We start from the raw sequence: 19,476 nt of genomic DNA, 5'->3' as shown, positions 1-19,476 counted from the left end.
GGTAAGGTGATAGACTTGAAATAATTACTAGACTGACTAATACTCGAGGTAAGGTGGTAGACTTGAAATAGTTACTAGACTGACTAATACTCGAGGTGAGGTGGTAGATTTGAAATAGTTACTAGAATGACTAGAACTCGAGGTAAGGTGGTAGACTTGAAATAGTTACTAGACTGACTAATACTCGAGGTGAGGTGGTAGATTTGAAATAGTTACTAGAATGACTAGAACTCGAGGTAAGGTGGTAGACTTGAAATAGTTACTGGACTGACTAGAACTCGAGAAAAGGTGGTAGACTTGAAATAGTTACTAGAACTCAAGGTAAGGTGGTAGACTTGGAATAGTTACTAGGCTGAATATAACTTAAGAAAAGGTGATAGATTTGAAATAGTTACTGGACTGACTAGAACTCGAGATAAGGTGGTAGACTTGGAATAGTTACTAGAACTCGAGGTAAGGTGGTAGACTTGAAATAGTTACTATACCAGGGGTCACCAACCTTTCCGAAGCCGAGGGCTACCAGTTCAATGCACACACAAAATTCAATTTGCTCGATTAAGCCCAACTATTGATAATTACTGGTATTTAGTCAAATATAGACACAGATAAAGTCAAAGATTTTTTAGGAAATTATAAACGATTATTACAACATAGCAAATGAATTAATATTAATGATACTTACATTTTTAAACTGAGTGTTTTTCAAATTGATTCTGAAATGATCACTACTGTAATATACCAGGAAACCCCAATGTACCTACATTTTTCACAAACACCCTGCACAAGCCTAAGATAAAATGGACTTAACAGTTGTACTATCAAATGTTACATTTTACAAACACTTTCAACAAATTATGAATATCTTATTTGCAACCAGGAGAAAACCAAAATCAAACAAATCTGGTCTATTTCCTCGTCAGTTAGTGGGAAACTTGGCATTTCATATTCTTCACCAGTGTGTTGTACTCTGGCGTGTAATTTGTCACTGCAACTCTGAGCGAATCTTGCAGATCTTCATCAGTGAGGCGTGTTCCGTGTTTAATCTTGGTGAAGTTCATGTCAGAAAATGTTGATTCACGGAGATTTACATTACCGAGGTCAAATACAAATCAGGATGATCGTTACAATAACTAAGATAGTGTCATTTCCAGTTCCCTCATGCAGACATATATGTGATTTATACAAGAATAGCATGACAAAAATTAATTGATGTGGCTTACTAATAAGCGCCGTTATTAAGCTTATTTCGGATAAGACCTGCGGGCGACTCATGCGGTCTTCACGGGCGAATTGGTGCCCGTGGGCAACGGGTTGGTGATACCTGTACTAGACTGACTAGAACTCGAGAAAAGGTGGTAGATTTGAAATAGTTACTGGACTGACTAGAACTCGAGGTAGGGTGAAAGACTTGAGTTAGCAACTAGACTGACTAGAACTGGAGGTAAGGTGATATACTTGAAATACTTGCCATACTCGAGGTAAGGTGGTAGACTTGAAATAGATACTAGACTGACTAAAACTCGAGGTAAGGTGGTGAACTTGAAATAGTTACTAGGACCTAGACCGACTAGAACTCGAAGTGAGATAATTAACTTGAAATAGTAACTTTACTAGACTCACTAGAACTCAAGGTAAGGTGCACAGGTAATAAATATGAGAAATTTTACCATGGTAAACTATCGTGGAAACATCGATTGAATTGCATTAATTCTGACAGAGACTTTTAATCGCCAGTGAAAGCAAAACTGCGGAACGCTACTATATATATGATATATTATTTATTTGCATTAATCCTAATATGTAATATGCAGCAAAAATCATTCATTAATATAATAACATATTGCCCAAACACGTCTATAACATTATCATATACTTTCTGATATATAAACGACCCATCAAACATTTAAGTTTTGTAAAAGCAATAAACAAATTAAAATTCATAAATCACACATATAATGTATTCAAATATTTCAGAAAATATACCTTTTTCAACAAAAATACTGAAAAAATAATATATCTCAAAATTGTCACAGATGTATAGTACTGATTGCCATTTTTTATTTAAAAATATCTGATATTTCAAAAAAATATATATTATCAAAAACTAAGAAATAGACAACGTACAAAAGCGATATATATATACATATCGGAGCGGTGAAAAATATTAATTTTAATTATATTTTTTTTCAAAACAGGATGATTACAATGTGTTCTTGGAATACGATTCAAAATTTGAAATTCGATGAGTGACCCCCGCCACTGCTATTATTATTGATTAGTTTGGATTGCAGTATTGTCCCTTTATTTAAATGTTGATCATGTTCTCGCTTCAAAAATCTCGTTGCTATTCTGAAAAAAAATAATATAGATTTGTATTGGGCAACACTTTATATAAAAACAAGAAATGAGAAAATGTAAGTTTAATCCAACATAGTCCAACAGATAGTAACAAAGGTTTAAATGAGCTATTTTTCGAACAGATGCCAACACGACAAATGAATGCATTGTTGCATTGACTGTGTCTTGCAGCAAATATTGATACTGTCGCTACTCTTATCAATATGACAACTATAGTTCTGCTGGAGCTACATAAATGAATAACTTAGACTAATATTGTGCGAAATAGAGATTTTTATTTACATTTATTTTTATCCTGTACCCTATATATATATATATACTGTAGATGGCGTTTTGGGGGTTATTATTCAAGCGGGCATCTTATAGCCAAAGGAGAAATCTGAAATCGACCCGAGCAAAGTTCTTACTTTGCATAGAAATTGCGTTTGAAATCCGTTTTTGTATTCCCAAATTAACGAGAATTATTTACTCAATTGTATATAAAGTTTTTAAATTCGATGTGGAAAAAGTTTCAGCATTATTGAGAGTTACAGTCAAGTGCAATATCAATCGAACAATGTTATCTAAAATCCACTTACTGTCTCACGAGTCTGTTGCCTTCTTCTCGTTCGTGAATTCTATATAATTCTTGTTGTCGGGGAGCTACGTATTCCATTAAGTCAAGAGCTTCCTTAACTCGCTTCAAGATGTCGTACTTTTCTCTCCCACGAATCTACAACAAAATAAATAGACACATAAATAGAATACAAAGTATATTTACCAAAGATGTAACATTGTCAACAGTCATATTAAGTGCCCAAGATTAGTGGCGCGAGTGCCCAAGATTAAATAAAAATCAGTGTTTTTAAGATAATGCATCAGGACGCTATTGTTATATAACAAAGAAACAAACCTTTAAAAAATATTCTTCCGATTCCGGATCTCCATTTTGTCTTCTTCGTTTTCCGAGTAAGCTTGAAACTGGTGAAACAACTGTTTCTGTATCTGAAATGAACAAAAATATGAAAGAGTATGCCCACAACGAGTTTTGTTTTTACCGTTTTGTAAGTGTAATAAATGTAATTCGGATAATTTGGACTTGACATTACGATCAGACAGTTTTCTGGATCTACTGGAAATTTTCGGTGGAACATGTATTGGCGTAGTCACGGACTGGATTAATTTGTTGATCGTGCGTATCTGTTCGGTCAATTTAAACCAACAATTTTAATTTTATATAGGTAAAGATCCGACGTGTTCCTATTTTTTGTCCGATTTTTATAAAAAAAATTGAAATAAATTGACATTTTCGCTCTCTCTCTCTCTGTCTATATATATATATATATATATATATATATATTTCGATATGTACTCACTTCGTTCGCGAATTTCTGGAATATCACAATTCTGTTCCTCTCTTTTGCATTGTCCATGAGTGAGAGTGTCTCTCCTCATGACACGCTTTTCTTCTTGGGCACGATCTCTTCCGGGACATGAACAAACACGCATTTCCACAGCCCTTCTGCCTAAAACTTGACCTCTGTGAAAATAGTTTGATAATCAATAAAAAAACGAATCAAAAATTACTAAATAATTGATTAAAGAACAATATAGTTCTAACCACAACTTAAGAACTTCTCAAAACATTTCAAACACAGGGAAAAACAACTAAAATTAATAAATTGTCCAGTTATCCAATCATCTAAATTGAAATTTTATTGGACAATTCAAATTTGTTAAAATAAACATTTCAAAAATTTTGTATACACAAGAAAAGCAACGGTAGCATCAACTCACTCCATATTCTCAAACGTAAACACCAACATAAGAGGTCTTCTGTTTATTCCGCCCACACAACTTGACAAACACATAAATTTGAATAATACTGTGCTGTATTCTGTTCCAACCTTGAAATATAAACATAGCATATTACTGTATATTTGTGTGAATAACAAAATACGTTTCTCTGAGACCACATTGCACTAAATATATAGAAGAGGGCGAGAAAAATTCGACAGTATAGCGACAAAAAACACGTAAAATTCAAATGCTCAAGTAAGACACCAAAACATGGTTTAGTTTGGAAATCATGCATTTATGATATACAGTTGTTATTTCTTTTATAAATAGACTGAATTATTTGTCCATTGCGCAAAACAATTTTGATTTTTTGACGTTTGATTTTGCTACAAAATATATATTTTAATCCAGATTGTTTAATAATTTTCATGATGTACCAAATATTTATTTTTTTAAGAAACCACACAATCTACGATCTACCGATTTGTATGTAAAAAATTGATAAATTATTGACATACCTGTGGATTTTCATATAATACTGATACACTCTCTCTTCCATCTGCACCGTAGTTATACTGCACATTATGGCGACCGGTAGGCATTTCTACGCGTATTAAATGGTTCACGGGAATATGATTTGGAGTTCCTGAAAACATGAATATATTAAATTAATCCAAGTAGCCAATATTGAAATTTAAAATTTGTAGTTTTGAAATACAGTATTACAATATTTTTGTTGTTGGCTGAGTCGCTGCAAACACTTGCAAACCATCCCATCAAACACAAATTGCCGTTGCCAGACAATTTCTAATATTAAAGCTATCAATGACAACGACTGTTTGCTTACTTGAAAAGCGTAAAGAACATTGTTTGTATAGTTGGAAAATATTGCTTTGTGGGGGACATGACTTGGCATTTTAAACTCTGTGAAGGTTAAAGGTTGTTTTCAACTGAAAACAGTCGTTGTCAGATTGTAGTTTATTGTATCAACAAGATAAAATATTTGGGACTTGAAGTTGGAAAAGTCACGGATATTGGAGTGCAAATAAGTCCCGATTACACATGATCTTAAATATCATTCATTACACTTGAACAAGAATTTTATTCTTCATATTGAAATTCCATCAGAACAAAATACATGTAATCTTTGTCGTGTATTACTAGCAATTCTACTACAATTTAGAAATTGTTCCAGTCATTCTTTCACCGGTTAAACATTTATTAGTTTTCAATAGATAATGTGTAATTGAACAGGGTTTGATTACAAAGAGAAGTTTCAACCAGGATTTTAAAAACCGGAGATATCTACCTAGCGAATCCAATAAATAACCTACTGATCGTTTTGCGAAGATGCAATCAAAATTGAACGAACCTGTATCTGTGATTTTATGGTTCGGGCATCTCGTTACAATGTCTTTGATATGTTGCGCTCGTTTAAATATCGGTGTTGCTTTAATAATACATCCTTGAGGAGGAGGAACATTACACTTGAAATGTATTGGGCAGGTAACGTTCATTTTTACAAATAGTTTATTGAGAATTGAAGAATGCTGTATGAAAAAATATAGCAAATTAGAGCATTTTAGAGTTTTGTGGCCCCGTGATTATAGATATAAAAACATGAGACCGTAATATATTATTTGAAATTTTTCAAGGAAATTTTTATCAGCTGAGAACTAATGCCAGCTAAAATATACAAAAATTTGTCTATCACTTGAAACATTACGTCAAATTTTAAGATAAAATTGAAATTAAAATATGGATTTCAATATTAAATAACAATCCATACAATACAGAAAGATATTTACCGTATATTGTGCATTTTTTGGAGCGGATGGTGTCTTCTCTCCAAAATATATTTCAAATCCATAATCGCCTGGGTAATCGCTGCCAACAAAAAAGGTCAGTGTTAAACTTAAAAATTTTAACTTCTGATTAAGATCAATGAAATTAAATATTGATTTATCTATAACTGAAAAACACTTACTTCACGGGAAGTACCATTTTTTCTTGTGGCATTTGATACTCAAATGGGGGTCCTGGGGTGTAAGGACTGTGAGTTGTAACGGCCGGGTCACCCGTGTTGGGGCTACTAGTATGAACATAGACATTTTGAGCTGCCGCAGTATGCTGTGCATGATGATCTTGCCCGTCCAACGTTGATGATTGGCTAGCAAAAGCAGCGATTGCACTTAAAGCACTGTCGTTGTTTGAAAATACGTTCTGAAGGTCGGAAGAAAATGAATTAATTGTGGTACATCACATGTGAAATGTGCCACTGACAAAATTTTGAAATTTAGCTGAAATAGTGTTTCTGGGCAGTATTATCAAACATCTCCAATCTTCAAAAGTGTAATTTTTCCTGACTTTCAAAACAAGGCTTCTTGCTATTAGCCACTTGAATATAGAATAGTTATATGCTCGATAACCTAAAATGTTTCCTTTATCAAATTTTGTCTCGGCTCCAACAAATTGCACCAATCACTTTGAAATCTAGCCTAAAGATATGCGTTACGCTGATAAAACTAAGCATACCCTACCTGAACACAAAATTGACAAAAACAGCCTACGCCTAAACACGTCTAAAGCGCGAAGGAGACGTAGCCTAACATTAGCCCTCGTATTCACAATATAAAATACAAATCTTCTTACCGTCATGTCGTTCTGAATAACCAGTTGGGACATGTTTGTCTGGATCTGAATACTTTGCCAGGCTTGCCCTCAAACGAAAACCTGCCCACGAAAATTTTTTCCTCAGTACATTTCTTATGTAGGTGACATGGATCTTTAAATCTCCGAGGCGATGTATAACAAAGGCGGCCGTTGGCTGAGCTAACAATTATCCCAGATTTTATTCAATATTAAATATGTATGTATATATTTTAAATATATTTGGATAAGAAACTTTCGTTCGTGCTGTCATTACACACACAATAGGTTAGCTATAATAATAAAACGGTTTCTTGGAGGTTATAAGGAATTACGTTCGATTCTTCGGCCCACGCCATAAAACTGACCTAAGCTGTAACGGCACTTCTATTAGCTTTTCTCTCAATAGCATATTTAACTACAAACTCGGCGAGTTATTATTCCAAACAATAGATTTGAAGAGGATTTATGGCCAACGGTTTTAAAGGGAAAGTGATAAAAAATAAACAAAGACAAATTCAAGTAATTTGGAGATTTAAACTTCGTACTGGTAAAATAAAAACTTTTTGATGGAAAATAACACCCAATATTTACTTATATTCATCTCTTACACTATGCTCGCTGAAAAATAATATAAATATACGATGCTTGATCAGACAATTCTCGCCAAAATTGGACCCCCGTAGCAATTTGCTAACATACTAATGTTAAAGTTGTAAACATTCTGAACTCTTCTCATTTAGTGATATATTATAGGTCCAAAAACACAACGGATCAAATATGTGGCTATGTATTTTAAAACGTGGCAAGTCGTTGGTCAGAATTATTGTTGTCTCTCACTTGTTCTTTCAGAGATTTCAGACACGAGAGAGAACCGTTGGAATTACCTAACAGACGGGAATATGAGTCCTTTTGTTTGTCTTCAGGTAAAGAAAGGCGTGTTTGTTTTTCGTTGTTCGTTTGCCTCACCGCGAGAAAAGCTCGTTCGTCAATTGTAAATTGTCTTCGCTTGGGTAGCGACTTTTATATGTGTTTATATAAAGTTTGGTTCATAAGCCCTGTCACCGTCGGCCTATAAAAAGCTATGGATGAAGATCCTATCGTTTATCAAATAATGTGTTGGTGTATTAAGTAGTCAAAAGCCACCAAACGTTTTTTGAAACATCATATTAATTTTATCACGATATGGAGCGATATTAAAATATCCAGAAAATAGGTAGTGAAATTTTAAGTTTCACACTTTTACACAAATCAAAATTTTTATCAAAGCCACTAGAGCGCAAGGTGCAAGTAGTCTATATGTTTGAGTGGGTCAAAAATTTCTGCCCATACACAGTCTACCCTATTTCATTTATCATGAAACTCCGCCGCATCATCCCCTTTAATGTAAGTTGCAAAATATAGCGAGGCTTGAAAACTTTGCTCTTATATTGAGGTTTTTATTTATTTGTAAACAACAAATTGTTGTTGTATAAGAAAACACCATCACCAAATATTTTGATTTGAAATTCACCAAAAACTAAAAATCGTTTTAAAGACTGATTAGAGCAATTCCACAATGACTGCCATACCGCAAAATCGCCATTCTTCAGTCAGATCTCAAAGCGTATACTTTGTTTGGAATATTAGACCTAAATTTGGTTTGAAATAAAAATAGACCTCTGCAAATTACACCGAGTTTTTTATAATTTTTAAAAATTGAATGTCTTTTTTTGTATTTCTTACTAGAACTATGAAACATATATATATTATATATCCAAAAATATTGAAATGTGATATCTTGTTTTTGAACTTCACCCATTTTTAATGGAAATCACGCATGGGATATTTTAGTACAATATGTCATATATATTTACTGATTTAGAATTTCCAATATTAAAGACATATATATATTCTAATGTTTTCTAGTTAGGTGTGTGATCCATGTTTTTAATAGTGATCTTCTTCAGTGGTCGACTCTCTTTATCAACCGGTGTTTCTGCAATTTTATTAAAGACTTCCATACCTAAATACAAATAAAAAGTGTATAAATTAATAAGTGTTTTAATTTTTATCATGAAGACTAATGATGGTTTTCAATGTTCTACTTATAAATGAAATAAAAAAAACTTTGGATCAAACGAAAAAGAAATGTGTAGCTATTAACTGCTTAATATGCAGTATTATGTTTCAATATTTATGAATGAATCTCGTCATCAAATTATGGCCAGCAGTGATTTGTAGATCTCCAAGAGTTGTTATATTTTTCTAGTTATGGCACCACCCTGAAGAATACGTGAAAAGGGCGGAGTAAGGTATAAAACAAAAAAGAGGAGAAAATAGTATATTAAACCTTTTAACACTTTTCCAAATATCACACTCTTCCCATCCATGTGTCGTAAGGCACCGAGCGTGATATAAAATTGTGACATCCGTCGGCTGATACCATGGCCGCTTCCAATTGATACCATCCCTAAATAACCAGGTCCGGTATGACTAACGCCGAAGTTTTCATTTAGGAATGGTTTCTTGAGGGCGCTCTTGCCGCCAGTTCCGTCATCATTTTCCGTATCACCACCCTGTAATATGCAATTTTGAGTTTATTTTCAATTGGGCCGCTTCGGGAATTTATTGAATTACCGGAAAACGGTAGGACAACTAGTATACATAGCCGATCAGCGGCACCCATCTCAACGAACTTGCCATGTCTCTAAACCAATTCACAGGTTCACGTTTGTTTACTCACCGCTATCAAGTGGTCACGCATCACCATAAAAAGCTGAGTTCCGCGGTAGCCATATCCCTTTTCATGAGTTGCCAGCATTATGAAGTTAGTGGATGTTTTGGGGCAAACTTGACCAAATAAACCAAGAGTAACTGTTCCCAAAGATGTTCCGTTTTGTGCAAATTCAACTATCACCTGAAATAATAAAAAATTTAGACCTCAGACTGACAAAATTCTTTTAAGACCGTAATCTATGAATTACTATTCAAATCAAACGGTAGCGAGAATGTCTCCCTATAAAGTTCTGCTTTGGGCATATGTGCTTTAGTGGTGCTAATTTACCACCAATGGGTTTGTTGAAGATTAATAGAAATCTTCTGCAAATGAAATTCTAAATAGTAAAGAGCTGTTGAATCGAATAGCAAATCGACATCAACTTTGATAGCGTGTAACTATCTGTTGCCTAAAAGTGATCAATTAGAATAATTAGTAAAAAGTGTTGTTTGCAACACGAAGTTTACATATGTACATCTTTTTCCCATATTCTTGTCGATGTATTTCTTGCTGAGGAGAATGTAGAAGTTAAAAAAAATCGATTTTCACCGTAACTATTAAACCCAACCGATTTTGTCAGTAGCCTACATAAAGAAAACCATGCTACTCATGACGATATTGCGAGTTTGGAAAATATGACGGATATGAGATGTAGCTCTGTTGTACAATGTGAAATGAACGAGACCTACGTAACCAGCAACTTCAGAATTGTTACGTCCCCTTACCTTATCCGTCACAGGAGGGGTTCGTTGATCATCAAGATCTGCCATATTGTACATGGCAATAAGCAGTACAAAGATGAAAGCACCAATAAGAAGTTTTATCCAATGTCGACGGGCGTGGAATTCGCATGTACGTGCCAGTTTACGCCACTCTTTAAACTTATCCAACTTCTCCTCCCGTCGTTTCTTTCTGTTCTCAGTCTTCTGAGTTCGCTTCCATAATTTCTGCGGATGACCCTTTTTAACACGCTGCTTAACTTCAGTTTCTTCATTAGGCGTCATTGCTGGAATAATAAAACTCACTAACGGAGAATCGCAACTGAATTTGATAAAATGATTAAGAGTAGAATAATAGGCATAAGTGAGCAAGTCTCTGTTAAGTTTTGTTGTATTATCTTTGTTCAAACTTTTGCTTTTCAACAACCCATATTCAAATAAATTGTTGAACGACTTTGAAAGGGGGATTGGTTAAAGAGATGCTCAGCCCTACAGCCCAATTTCCAGAGATGTATTACGTGGTATTCCGTTAGGAATTATTAACATATCCACAAGTATTTCGTCTAATTCACATGGCGGTGAGATCATACGTAAAAAGATTCCCTTCGATTGCGAACCACTCAAAAAAGCGACATGGGCCCTGACCCATTATTCCGGGTTGACAAAAATGTCACAGCCCAGCCTCTGCGTCTACGATTTTCACATTCAACTACTTATTTCTTCGTTAAATTAGTAAGAACAGCAAGTGGGTAACAGGTACAAATTCCAAAAAGTAAAAACTCGAATTCGATAAATCTCGGTTCTATCTATTAAAATATCGATTCAACTGACCCGAACATCGCGATAACAAAATAACAATCCATATATGCATTTTTCGGTTAACATACAGGTTTTGATATAATATTATGCCTAAGCGTTGAAACAAAAACGCGCCTCAATCTCGCCAAATCGGGACGGGCGCCTGGTGTGCTATCGAAATTACCTATTACCCTCCAGCATTTGCGACTATGAGACACGTTTAGTCTGTACCGCTCTCGCCACCTTCCATACCCTTACTCCTAAAGGGTCATCCTCGCCACGTAACGCTTGTTGCACTACACGTCACCGGCAAATGCAGGTGGAGTCGCCCAAGCAATTCATTTCAAGTACACTTACATGGATGCATATCTATGAATGTAGATATAACATACGATTCAATTTATTATTAAAACAAGAGTCCGTTTGAAAGGCACTTCAATAGACAAGAACAACTAGGTATTACGGGTGATGTTCAGCACATTAGGTCGTCAACCCAGAGAAGATGTACTGGTAACTGGTATATTAGCTTAGTTTTGCGATAAATAAATGACTAACCTAATAAACTAAATTCAAGCAATAATAACTATACTAAATAATAATTTTGCCTGCTAGCATAAAAATAGGCAAAATAAAATTTAGACACTGTAAACGGTTCGAATGAAATAATCCAATAACCAGTTAAAAAGCAGCCCGTTTTGTTAAAATCGTCTTTATCAAATTTTGTAGTAATGTGTACGGCAGTTAATACTTTTTACCTACACATGATTTGTGAATACAGTAAATATAAATTGACATTTTTAAATCTTTTTGGAGGTTGGCCTAGTAAATTTTTACAAGATTTTAGCAGGGCGTCAATAAGATAATGTAGGAAGATATAGCTGAAAGCTGCTTTCAATGTTTATGAAGCCGAGCGTGTGTTAAGAACAAAAATCCAATTAAGCCAAATTTTATTTTTATTTCCAATTTTCAAAAAAAAGTCAAATTGGTCCAGCATGTCAAAGTAATAAACAACCAACAAAAAATAAGAATGAATGATGGATTGGATCTATAAAACACACTCAACATTACTTCAACAAAAACAAGTAAAAAACAAAACAAGTTTTGTGGCAATGTTACACTTCAAGAAGGGAAGACCTATTTTGGGCTAAAATCAAACACATATGAATAACAATGTGGGCCATGACTGTACTTAAAGAGCGAAGCAATAAAAAGGAAGGCCATAATAGTGAGTAAAATGAATTTCCCTTTCTTACCTATGCTTATCACTGAGAAGATAAACAGCACTTATTGTATTGTATTCAAAAAAGTACTAATTCTACGATTGCTAATGTAACTGATAAAATATTTTGAGTCAAAAACGAAACTGCACCATCCACTTCAAGTTGCATAAAAACCATACATCTATATTGTTAAATAATAACTAGGTCACTTTAAACACTTAGAAAAAAACATCTATGTAGACCTATTCAAAAAGAAAAAAGGATTTCAAGAATTGGTCAGAATGAGAAGCGAAATATTTTTCATGTGAAAACAAACTCTCATCTTTTGAAAAGTTTTGAGATTATTTTTGTAAAAAGATCAAGGTACCCAATTCAAATTTACAAAAATGAAATTCAGCATAAATTTTTTATCGATAGAGAGTAGAGACCAAATGAAATAAAGCATTAAATACCCAACTAAAATGCCTGACCATTGTGCGGGAATTTTAGACACTTTGCTCAAAATTCAGTAATTCCAGATTGTGGTTATAGAATAACGAAGTCAATTGGTAAAACTCGTAAAACGAATAATCATTTACATGATTCCAGGAAAATATTTCAAAACAAAAATAACTTCATGAATATCAAAACACTGTTAGCTAGTTTTCAGAATTCCTTGTGATAAAAAAAATCTTTTATATATTTATATATATTGTGTATAAACATGACTGCTGAACTGATAATGAAATAAACTGCAATTTTGCTACTGCATTGATAAAATAATTTCTACATTTATCTGCCTGCTCACAGATTTTTTATAATCGGGTAAAGATTAAAACATGACTGATAAAAGTAAAATCCATGTGTATAAAGTATTGCCGTGTATTAGGCAAGCTTGGTAAGTCGTCGACAGGATAATATTAGATGTTTATTTTATATATGATGAAAAAATATGAATCTTTATGCCATGCTAGACTTACAATCAATGTAAAATGAGACAAGCTGTCCTAAAATTAATGAAAGATTAAAACTCTGAAAACATTTTCTTTCGATAAGTTCGACTTTTGATTAAATATAAATCAATTTGAGCTGAGAAAAAGGGAATCTTTAAAATAAAAATTTATGTATGCTCCAATGAGTGAAAATATCAGTCAAAACAGAATTCACCATGTATGCTGGGGAATCCTGCTATTATATAAATAAAATATTAAAATTGCATTCAATACAACATTGAATGAAAACAGCTATCATTTTTAAATATAATGTCTTTGTTGTTGTAATAAGAGCGTCTATAATAATGATAATCATTAGCATTTGCCTAAGACGATATAAAAAATTTTCCAGAATAAAAGACTTGATCACGATAATTTTCCAAGGGCAAATTTCTTGTACATCTCAGTTGCTGAAAACACGAAAGAGTCGACGATGCCAGCGACAGTGAAAGTTCCTCCTATAATTGCACAAACCTGAAATAAATAATGTTTTTATTAATTGAAAAACTAGATCATTTCATGAAAATTTGTGCTAATTGTTTTGCAAATATTCATATTCTGTAACTTTAAATGAAACTATCTTTCCGCGGACATAAATCATGTTTTGATAGAAAAAATCACAATCCCCAAAAGAAAAGTATTTAAATAATATCAATGTAAAAAAGACACTTGAAGAAACTAAAAATAAACAAATTGAAAAGTTGTAAGTTTTCACAAATAATATTACACCATTTGGCATATAATAATCAAATACAGATCTAAATGTACTTTGTAAATATATTAATCATGTCCTAAAAAGTAACCTACCATTGTTATAAAATGATAAAATGGTTGTCTCTTTTCTGTATACTTTACTGTGATTGGTGTCAATTCATATTTAAACCAGATCGCAGGCAAGATTCTGTGACCATGTCCATATGAAATATAATCCTGAAACACAAAATATTTACAAATTTAAAACTACAGTAAATATGACCAAAAATAAGGTGTATTCAGAAACAACAAATATTAGTTATCAATTCTAGACTAGTAAAGTGAATCCTGGAATATCTTATGTCATTTCCGTATTTTGTATCCTGTGATATTTTGTACAACGTGTGTCATAATGATATTCTCAGAACGGGCTCGTAAACCAGATTTCCTTTTATCAGTTTCCTTTTATTGTAATTTGCAAATGAACATTATTGTAATGTCGCTAAGGCGCTAACGATCACTGTAACACAGCAATATAATTTCGCTAAGATTTCAGAGTACATGAATAATGTTTCAAGTTAGGTTTTGAATAACTATTTGTTAAAATTGAACATGACCAGTACTTACTTTGTAAGCTGACGTATATTGATATGCATACTGCATATCTCCGTTTATATTTTCATGTACGGTTGGTACGATCTTCATAACGTAATCATGAGAAGACAAAGCTGGAATAAGTATATGATCGTTATTTCTATATGAAACGAAATTTATTTTAGTTCTGGAATCTATTTTGTATTTTCCTCAGAAATTGATAACACAGTTTTTTGACGTTTACTAAAAACGCCATTTTTCATGAGTCTAATAGATATAATATTGATAGTTTAATTAGGCAAGCGAAGCGTAATTTTCAATAATATTAGCATGTTTCTTCTTGCTTAAATGAACTTAAGTCAACCATGTGAATATAGGAATAGATGAATATAGAACAATTGAATTTTGTTACATGACACTTATTCACAATTTTTGCTCCAAATGAGGCTATGTGCAAGCAACCAGAATCTTTCAGTTTCGGCTTCGTCTACCCAATTTATTACACTGGGTGAAGTGGCTGGCATGGGAATTGAACCAAGACAAGATATGTAAAATGTGACGCCATCACAATCAACACAATCACACTTTGACTGGGATAATTAGATATATAACTCACCATGTTTTTCCAATGTCTTCTTTCCACTCAATGAATTCAAAGCTGCATTTTTAATGTTGTTCGACTAAAATAGAAAATTCAGATAAGTTTACGTCACATATATAGTATGTAATCGTGCATTTACGACAGGTATGTATGTCCTCACTTAACATCATTTATGACTGAGCAGGTACCCACTTTTGGTATATTAAATTTAGTGTTGGACTATACTTCTCATCTGCTCACAATTTAGTTGGTTAATGTAATAAACCATAAATGTTAATATTCTAGTGAAATAATTAGTAAAGAGTAAAGAAATAAATTTACCATGATCCTATCTCCAAATCTCAATTCCCGAATTTCGTGAGTCATGTCAGGATTAGGAGGTTGACTTGGTGCACTGTGTGTTGATACATGGAAGTTACCAGGGACCTAAAATATTTCAAAAATTACTTAAATTCAGTACAGTTTGGTTAATAAATATGAAAGCCTTACTTATTTATAAGAATGTATTTTTTTATTTATCCAGGGGAGCAAAAAGCTTAACAAGATGACTTGAAAAAATAAAATTAACCATGACGTCTTGTCCGGTTACTGATCATGCTAGGTATGCGAATATTTGTTTTGAATGCCTTTACTTGATGGTAGAGAAAGCCATATAACCGACCAGAGGATACATGAACTACATTGAAATACAGAGTCAGCAATTCTGTGCTATTTCACATAATTTTTAACAAGATCTGAACCTGCGGAACCAAGCAGAGTAACGCAGTGTGATGGCGAGCGTGGTCCTAACACTTAACACTAACTTGCAGTTCCATACATAAATTTCAGGTTCAAGACAGCAATGACAAAATCTCTCACCTTATTGATATGGAATGAAGTTGTAAACAAACATCCGGCTCCTTCATTGATTGGAACTTTATTTGTGTTATCAACCAATCCTACTTCGTGCCTTCCCATTTCATCTTGAATATCGAGCCCAACATCTATAATAAAAGTTTACATAAAAAACTTGTGTATATTGAAGAGATAAAACTACCGGTATATAAATTGGACAATGTTACAATTATTACAAGTTAGTCACTTTAATTGTATGTATACCATGATAATTTTTTTTATATACTCTGAAAATTTTTTGAGGCATATCAATACGCAACAATTTTATCACAGTATTAGCATTATAGTTTTTATATCTTGATCAAATAATAATTAAATTCCTTGAAGCAGAAAAATCTAATTTGTTGAAATTTAACATAACAATAGAATTGAAAAATAGGACCTTAATTTATTATATATATGAATATAGAAAATAAATAAGTATTTTACTTACATTCACATGCCATCCCTGGCAATGAAATATCCAAATATACGGGAATTCTATCTCCAGACTGTGGGTCATCAACATATAGTTCACTTACACTAAAAAGAAATACGTACTGTACTGTAAATGTTGGTGTCATTACGTCAAAATATATTTCGGACAGAAGTAAGTTTAACACAGTAGAAGTTGCACCAAAAAAGAAGTCTGTTGGTGTCCAAGTAAGCCCGAATAAAAGCTTATTAACACACATCTGCCAATTTGCAATTCACTAATCTGAAACTAGATAGTTACCTAGGTAGAGCAAATGATATAATACATGGATGACCCAGGAAGCAATACCTCTACGGCTCGCAAGTAAAATGAAATATAAAGTCTACAGATTTAAAATGGAATGAAACTGGTTCAGAATATGAATTTGGGCAAATTAAATCAAATTTTTAGAGACTGGGTGGCCTAGTGCAGGGGTTCTCAATCTTTTTACCTTAGCGGACCAGTAAGATAAAACAAAATGGCCTCTCGGACTGGCAATATAATATTGAACTGACACAAAGCAATGAAAATAAATTGGGAAAAATATAAAGGAGGTTTCATTTTATTGAGTCCATTCCTCCATTAAGTTGTTTTGAATGCTTGAAGTGGTTGGAATCCTATACTCACCGGCCACCACCTCACCCAGAATGTGATGAATCGGGTAGGTAGTGCCGAATCGAGGAAATTAGTGGTTGCTTATACAGAGCCTTGTTGATGGCAGTCATATAAACACTTCATATAAAAAATTATACTTACACGTCTACTGTGATGAAACTTGCAAGCTCAGAGATGAAGAGGAAAAATATAAACAAAGAACAGGCTATTGAAACTGAAAAAGAGAAAAAAAAATACTGTTATTGTAAATAATTCCCAGCGTTTCTTTAAATCACTATTAAGTCATAAAACTGTTAATCATTCATGGTGAAAATTGAATAATGGGATGAGGGACTATGATTTATGAATCTGGTAAAAATTTGGCTACATCAGTTTGCTGGACATTAAACCTTTGCATTCAATACCTGTGGAAATTTGTTTGCAGTGAGAAAGAGTCGACTAATTCGAAGTATTTTGTCACTTTGTTTTCTATTATCTTAGCAATATAACAGTGTTTATTGATAAAGTATTAAAAGCATTCGTTTTGAATTAGCATTTTACCACCTACAGTTATATCTACATTGTTTTCACAAACAATAAGTTTTTCTGATTCCAAGATGTTCTGACATTTGGTTCAATAGAACACATATACAGTATTTGTCTCTGAAATGAGGGCGTCTGACACGATGGCAATGCATCAGATCGTGGCATGCTTGTCTCAATAATAATTTAAATTGATTGCGAGGAGCGTTGGCTGTTACAAAATTGCGTTTTTTTCATAAGAATTTTTGAATGATATAATAATCCTTATTATTAAGAAATCTAATGGTGACGTTTTTTAAATTGCGCTTCCGGTTTGCCGATATGAAGGCTCAGACTGTCTTGTAATAAAAGTGTTTGCATTCCCTGTTAGCTAAGAGCTACCGTATCCCTGTATTCTTGGAATCGTTCAACTTTGCCGTACTAACAATTGTTTTTTCTAACAATTGAATGAATAAAGAACTCACTTGCTGCACCGGCTGTTGTAGGTTGTGTTAGGTCTTTTGGGACTTTTCTGTAAACGTCGAACCTAAATAAATTGATGAGATTGTGTTAGTATCGTATGTGCCTTTTCCATTTTCGGATTTGTCTGTCCGCAGATCTTTGATAAGTTAGGTTAAATGTCTATCACAAACTGACAGACAGACAGAAAAGCTTCTACAGTTCTAATATTATTACCGTACCGTTCAGCGGTATGGTAGGCCTATTTCTTATCAAAAATGAGAAAACGGAAAAAAAGTTCAAAAGTAGGCCCTATAATGCTATTAAAATATCAAGCTTACCTTCTGAAGTCAAACACCATTTTTAAACTGTTCGGAATATCCTATGACTGTATGACAGTATGAAGTCCGTAAGTGACGTTACGTCAACCTCCAGCAGTAAGTAAACTAGTATTGCTGTGTTCAAGTACCGGTATCGGACTGAAGCTTGCAGGGCGACGGAAAAAGAAGGCGTTCAACCAGTCAACAGCGTTTCAAATCTCTGAATCTAGGTAAGTAAAGTCTCAGTTGGCTGGTTGTGGGAATCTGATATATTATTGGTACCACAGGTTCACTATTCGTACTATGGAGTTTCACAATTTCAGATTTAAATCCAGGAAGCGCCAACTCAAAGACCAAACTAACAACGAAGCGCGAACAAGTAGACACGCAAAGCAATAATGCAGCAGCAACCGAGGAAGGAATGAATTTCCCGGTTTGTGGTGACGTCATATTCAAGTAAACGTGGCCCTTACTCGTGTGTCGTATATGCCCAGAGGCATACCGGTAGCTTTTGGACACGCCAGGGGCCTGTAAAATATTCGAATCTATTATCATAAAAACTACCGTATGCAGGTTCGTGTAAGTTAAAATAATTACGTGCCTCTATGTTCAATTCAAGGATATTATCACTAATTCCTCTGGGCAGTTTTTGTTATTTCGATCTCTAGCGCCCTCTCGCCTAGATAACGGACTTTCCTCAAGTATCGATTTCCTTTTTTACTTTGTGACATTGGCCAATCAGCAAGATGCAAAAAGTGACGTAACAATGCTCCCTTTTCGCTTCCGCTCAGACACTTATGTTTGGTTGCCTCAAAAATGTAACAGTATCTGCATAATAATTAAACAGTGAAACAGAGACGGGATACATGTTCAAGACCTTACTGGCCTAAGACACAGATGTGCGACATGTACCCCTAACAATGATAACAGCAGTTTAGGACTGCTGCGTTATACTAGGACAACAGACATGAAATTGACTATACAAATAAAACTCTAGTGAAATACACAAGACAAAGAGGTACGGCACAACGGCGATATGTACAATAGTCAGTTTATGGCACGTCCATATCCCAGGTTCCGGTGTTAAAAGATG

The 19,476-nt window shown here is 33.8% G+C and overlaps 3 protein-coding genes across 3 annotated transcripts; all 3 read right to left on the bottom strand.

The window, feature by feature from the left end:
- Positions 1-1,748: 1,748 nt before the first annotated feature.
- LOC120334251 (cellular tumor antigen p53-like) lies at positions 1,749-7,483 on the bottom strand. Its single transcript, XM_039401723.2, has 10 exons — positions 6,790-7,483; positions 6,125-6,360; positions 5,946-6,024; positions 5,510-5,687; positions 4,656-4,783; positions 4,135-4,244; positions 3,714-3,877; positions 3,251-3,342; positions 2,937-3,070; positions 1,749-2,349 (listed from the first exon to the last, which is right to left on the bottom strand). The coding sequence occupies exons 1-10, from the start codon at positions 6,820-6,822 to the stop codon at positions 2,226-2,228; spliced, it is 1,278 nt and encodes a 425-aa protein (XP_039257657.2). The 5' UTR covers positions 6,823-7,483; the 3' UTR covers positions 1,749-2,225.
- Positions 7,484-7,601: 118 nt separating this feature from the next.
- On the bottom strand, positions 7,602-10,616 carry LOC120334264 (peptidyl-prolyl cis-trans isomerase 6-like). The gene is made up of 4 exons (XM_039401741.2): positions 10,270-10,616; positions 9,512-9,685; positions 9,119-9,344; positions 7,602-8,791 (listed from the first exon to the last, which is right to left on the bottom strand). The coding sequence occupies exons 1-4, from the start codon at positions 10,546-10,548 to the stop codon at positions 8,691-8,693; spliced, it is 780 nt and encodes a 259-aa protein (XP_039257675.2). The 5' UTR covers positions 10,549-10,616; the 3' UTR covers positions 7,602-8,690.
- Positions 10,617-11,445: 829 nt separating this feature from the next.
- On the bottom strand, positions 11,446-18,810 carry LOC120334259 (endoplasmic reticulum-Golgi intermediate compartment protein 1-like). Its single transcript, XM_039401735.2, has 10 exons — positions 18,405-18,810; positions 18,090-18,151; positions 17,245-17,317; positions 16,468-16,556; positions 15,999-16,123; positions 15,462-15,566; positions 15,156-15,219; positions 14,573-14,673; positions 14,060-14,182; positions 11,446-13,726 (listed from the first exon to the last, which is right to left on the bottom strand). Exons 1-10 carry the CDS (start codon positions 18,422-18,424, stop codon positions 13,619-13,621), a joined length of 870 nt encoding a protein of 289 aa, XP_039257669.1. The 5' UTR covers positions 18,425-18,810; the 3' UTR covers positions 11,446-13,618.
- Between the last annotated feature and the right edge of the window lie 666 nt (positions 18,811-19,476).

This window comes from Styela clava, chromosome 15, assembly GCF_964204865.1.
Source record: "Styela clava chromosome 15, kaStyClav1.hap1.2, whole genome shotgun sequence".
NCBI lineage: Eukaryota > Metazoa > Chordata > Ascidiacea > Stolidobranchia > Styelidae > Styela > Styela clava.
Note: the sequence above shows the minus strand (reverse complement) of the source record. Positions and strands in the feature narration are given on the sequence as shown.

Bases quoted from the DNA above. Each gene is read 5' to 3' on its own strand.
- LOC120334251 (XM_039401723.2), bottom strand. From the start codon at position 6,822: ATGTCCCAACTGGTTATTCAGAACGACATGACG. The intron at 3,878-4,134 runs GTGAGTTGATGC...CTATTTTCACAG, and splicing joins TTTACGTTTGAGAATATGGA to AGGTCAAGTTTTAGGCAGAA. The intron at 3,343-3,713 runs GTGAGTACATAT...TGTTCATTTCAG, and splicing joins TCCAGAAATTCGCGAACGAA to ATACAGAAACAGTTGTTTCA.
- LOC120334264 (XM_039401741.2), bottom strand. From the start codon at position 10,548: ATGACGCCTAATGAAGAAACTGAAGTTAAGCAGCGTGTTAAAAAGGGT. The intron at 9,345-9,511 runs GTGAGTAAACAA...TGCATATTACAG, and splicing joins TGCGTGACCACTTGATAGCG to GGTGGTGATACGGAAAATGA. The intron at 8,792-9,118 runs GTTTAATATACT...ATTTGTATTTAG, and splicing joins ATTTGGAAAAGTGTTAAAAG to GTATGGAAGTCTTTAATAAA.
- LOC120334259 (XM_039401735.2), bottom strand. From the start codon at position 18,424: ATGGTGTTTGACTTCAGAAG. The intron at 17,318-18,089 runs GTGAGTTCTTTA...TCTCTTTTTCAG, and splicing joins TACAACAGCCGGTGCAGCAA to TTTCAATAGCCTGTTCTTTG. The intron at 15,220-15,461 runs GTAAATTTATTT...TTTCTATTTTAG, and splicing joins GATTTGGAGATAGGATCATG to TCGAACAACATTAAAAATGC.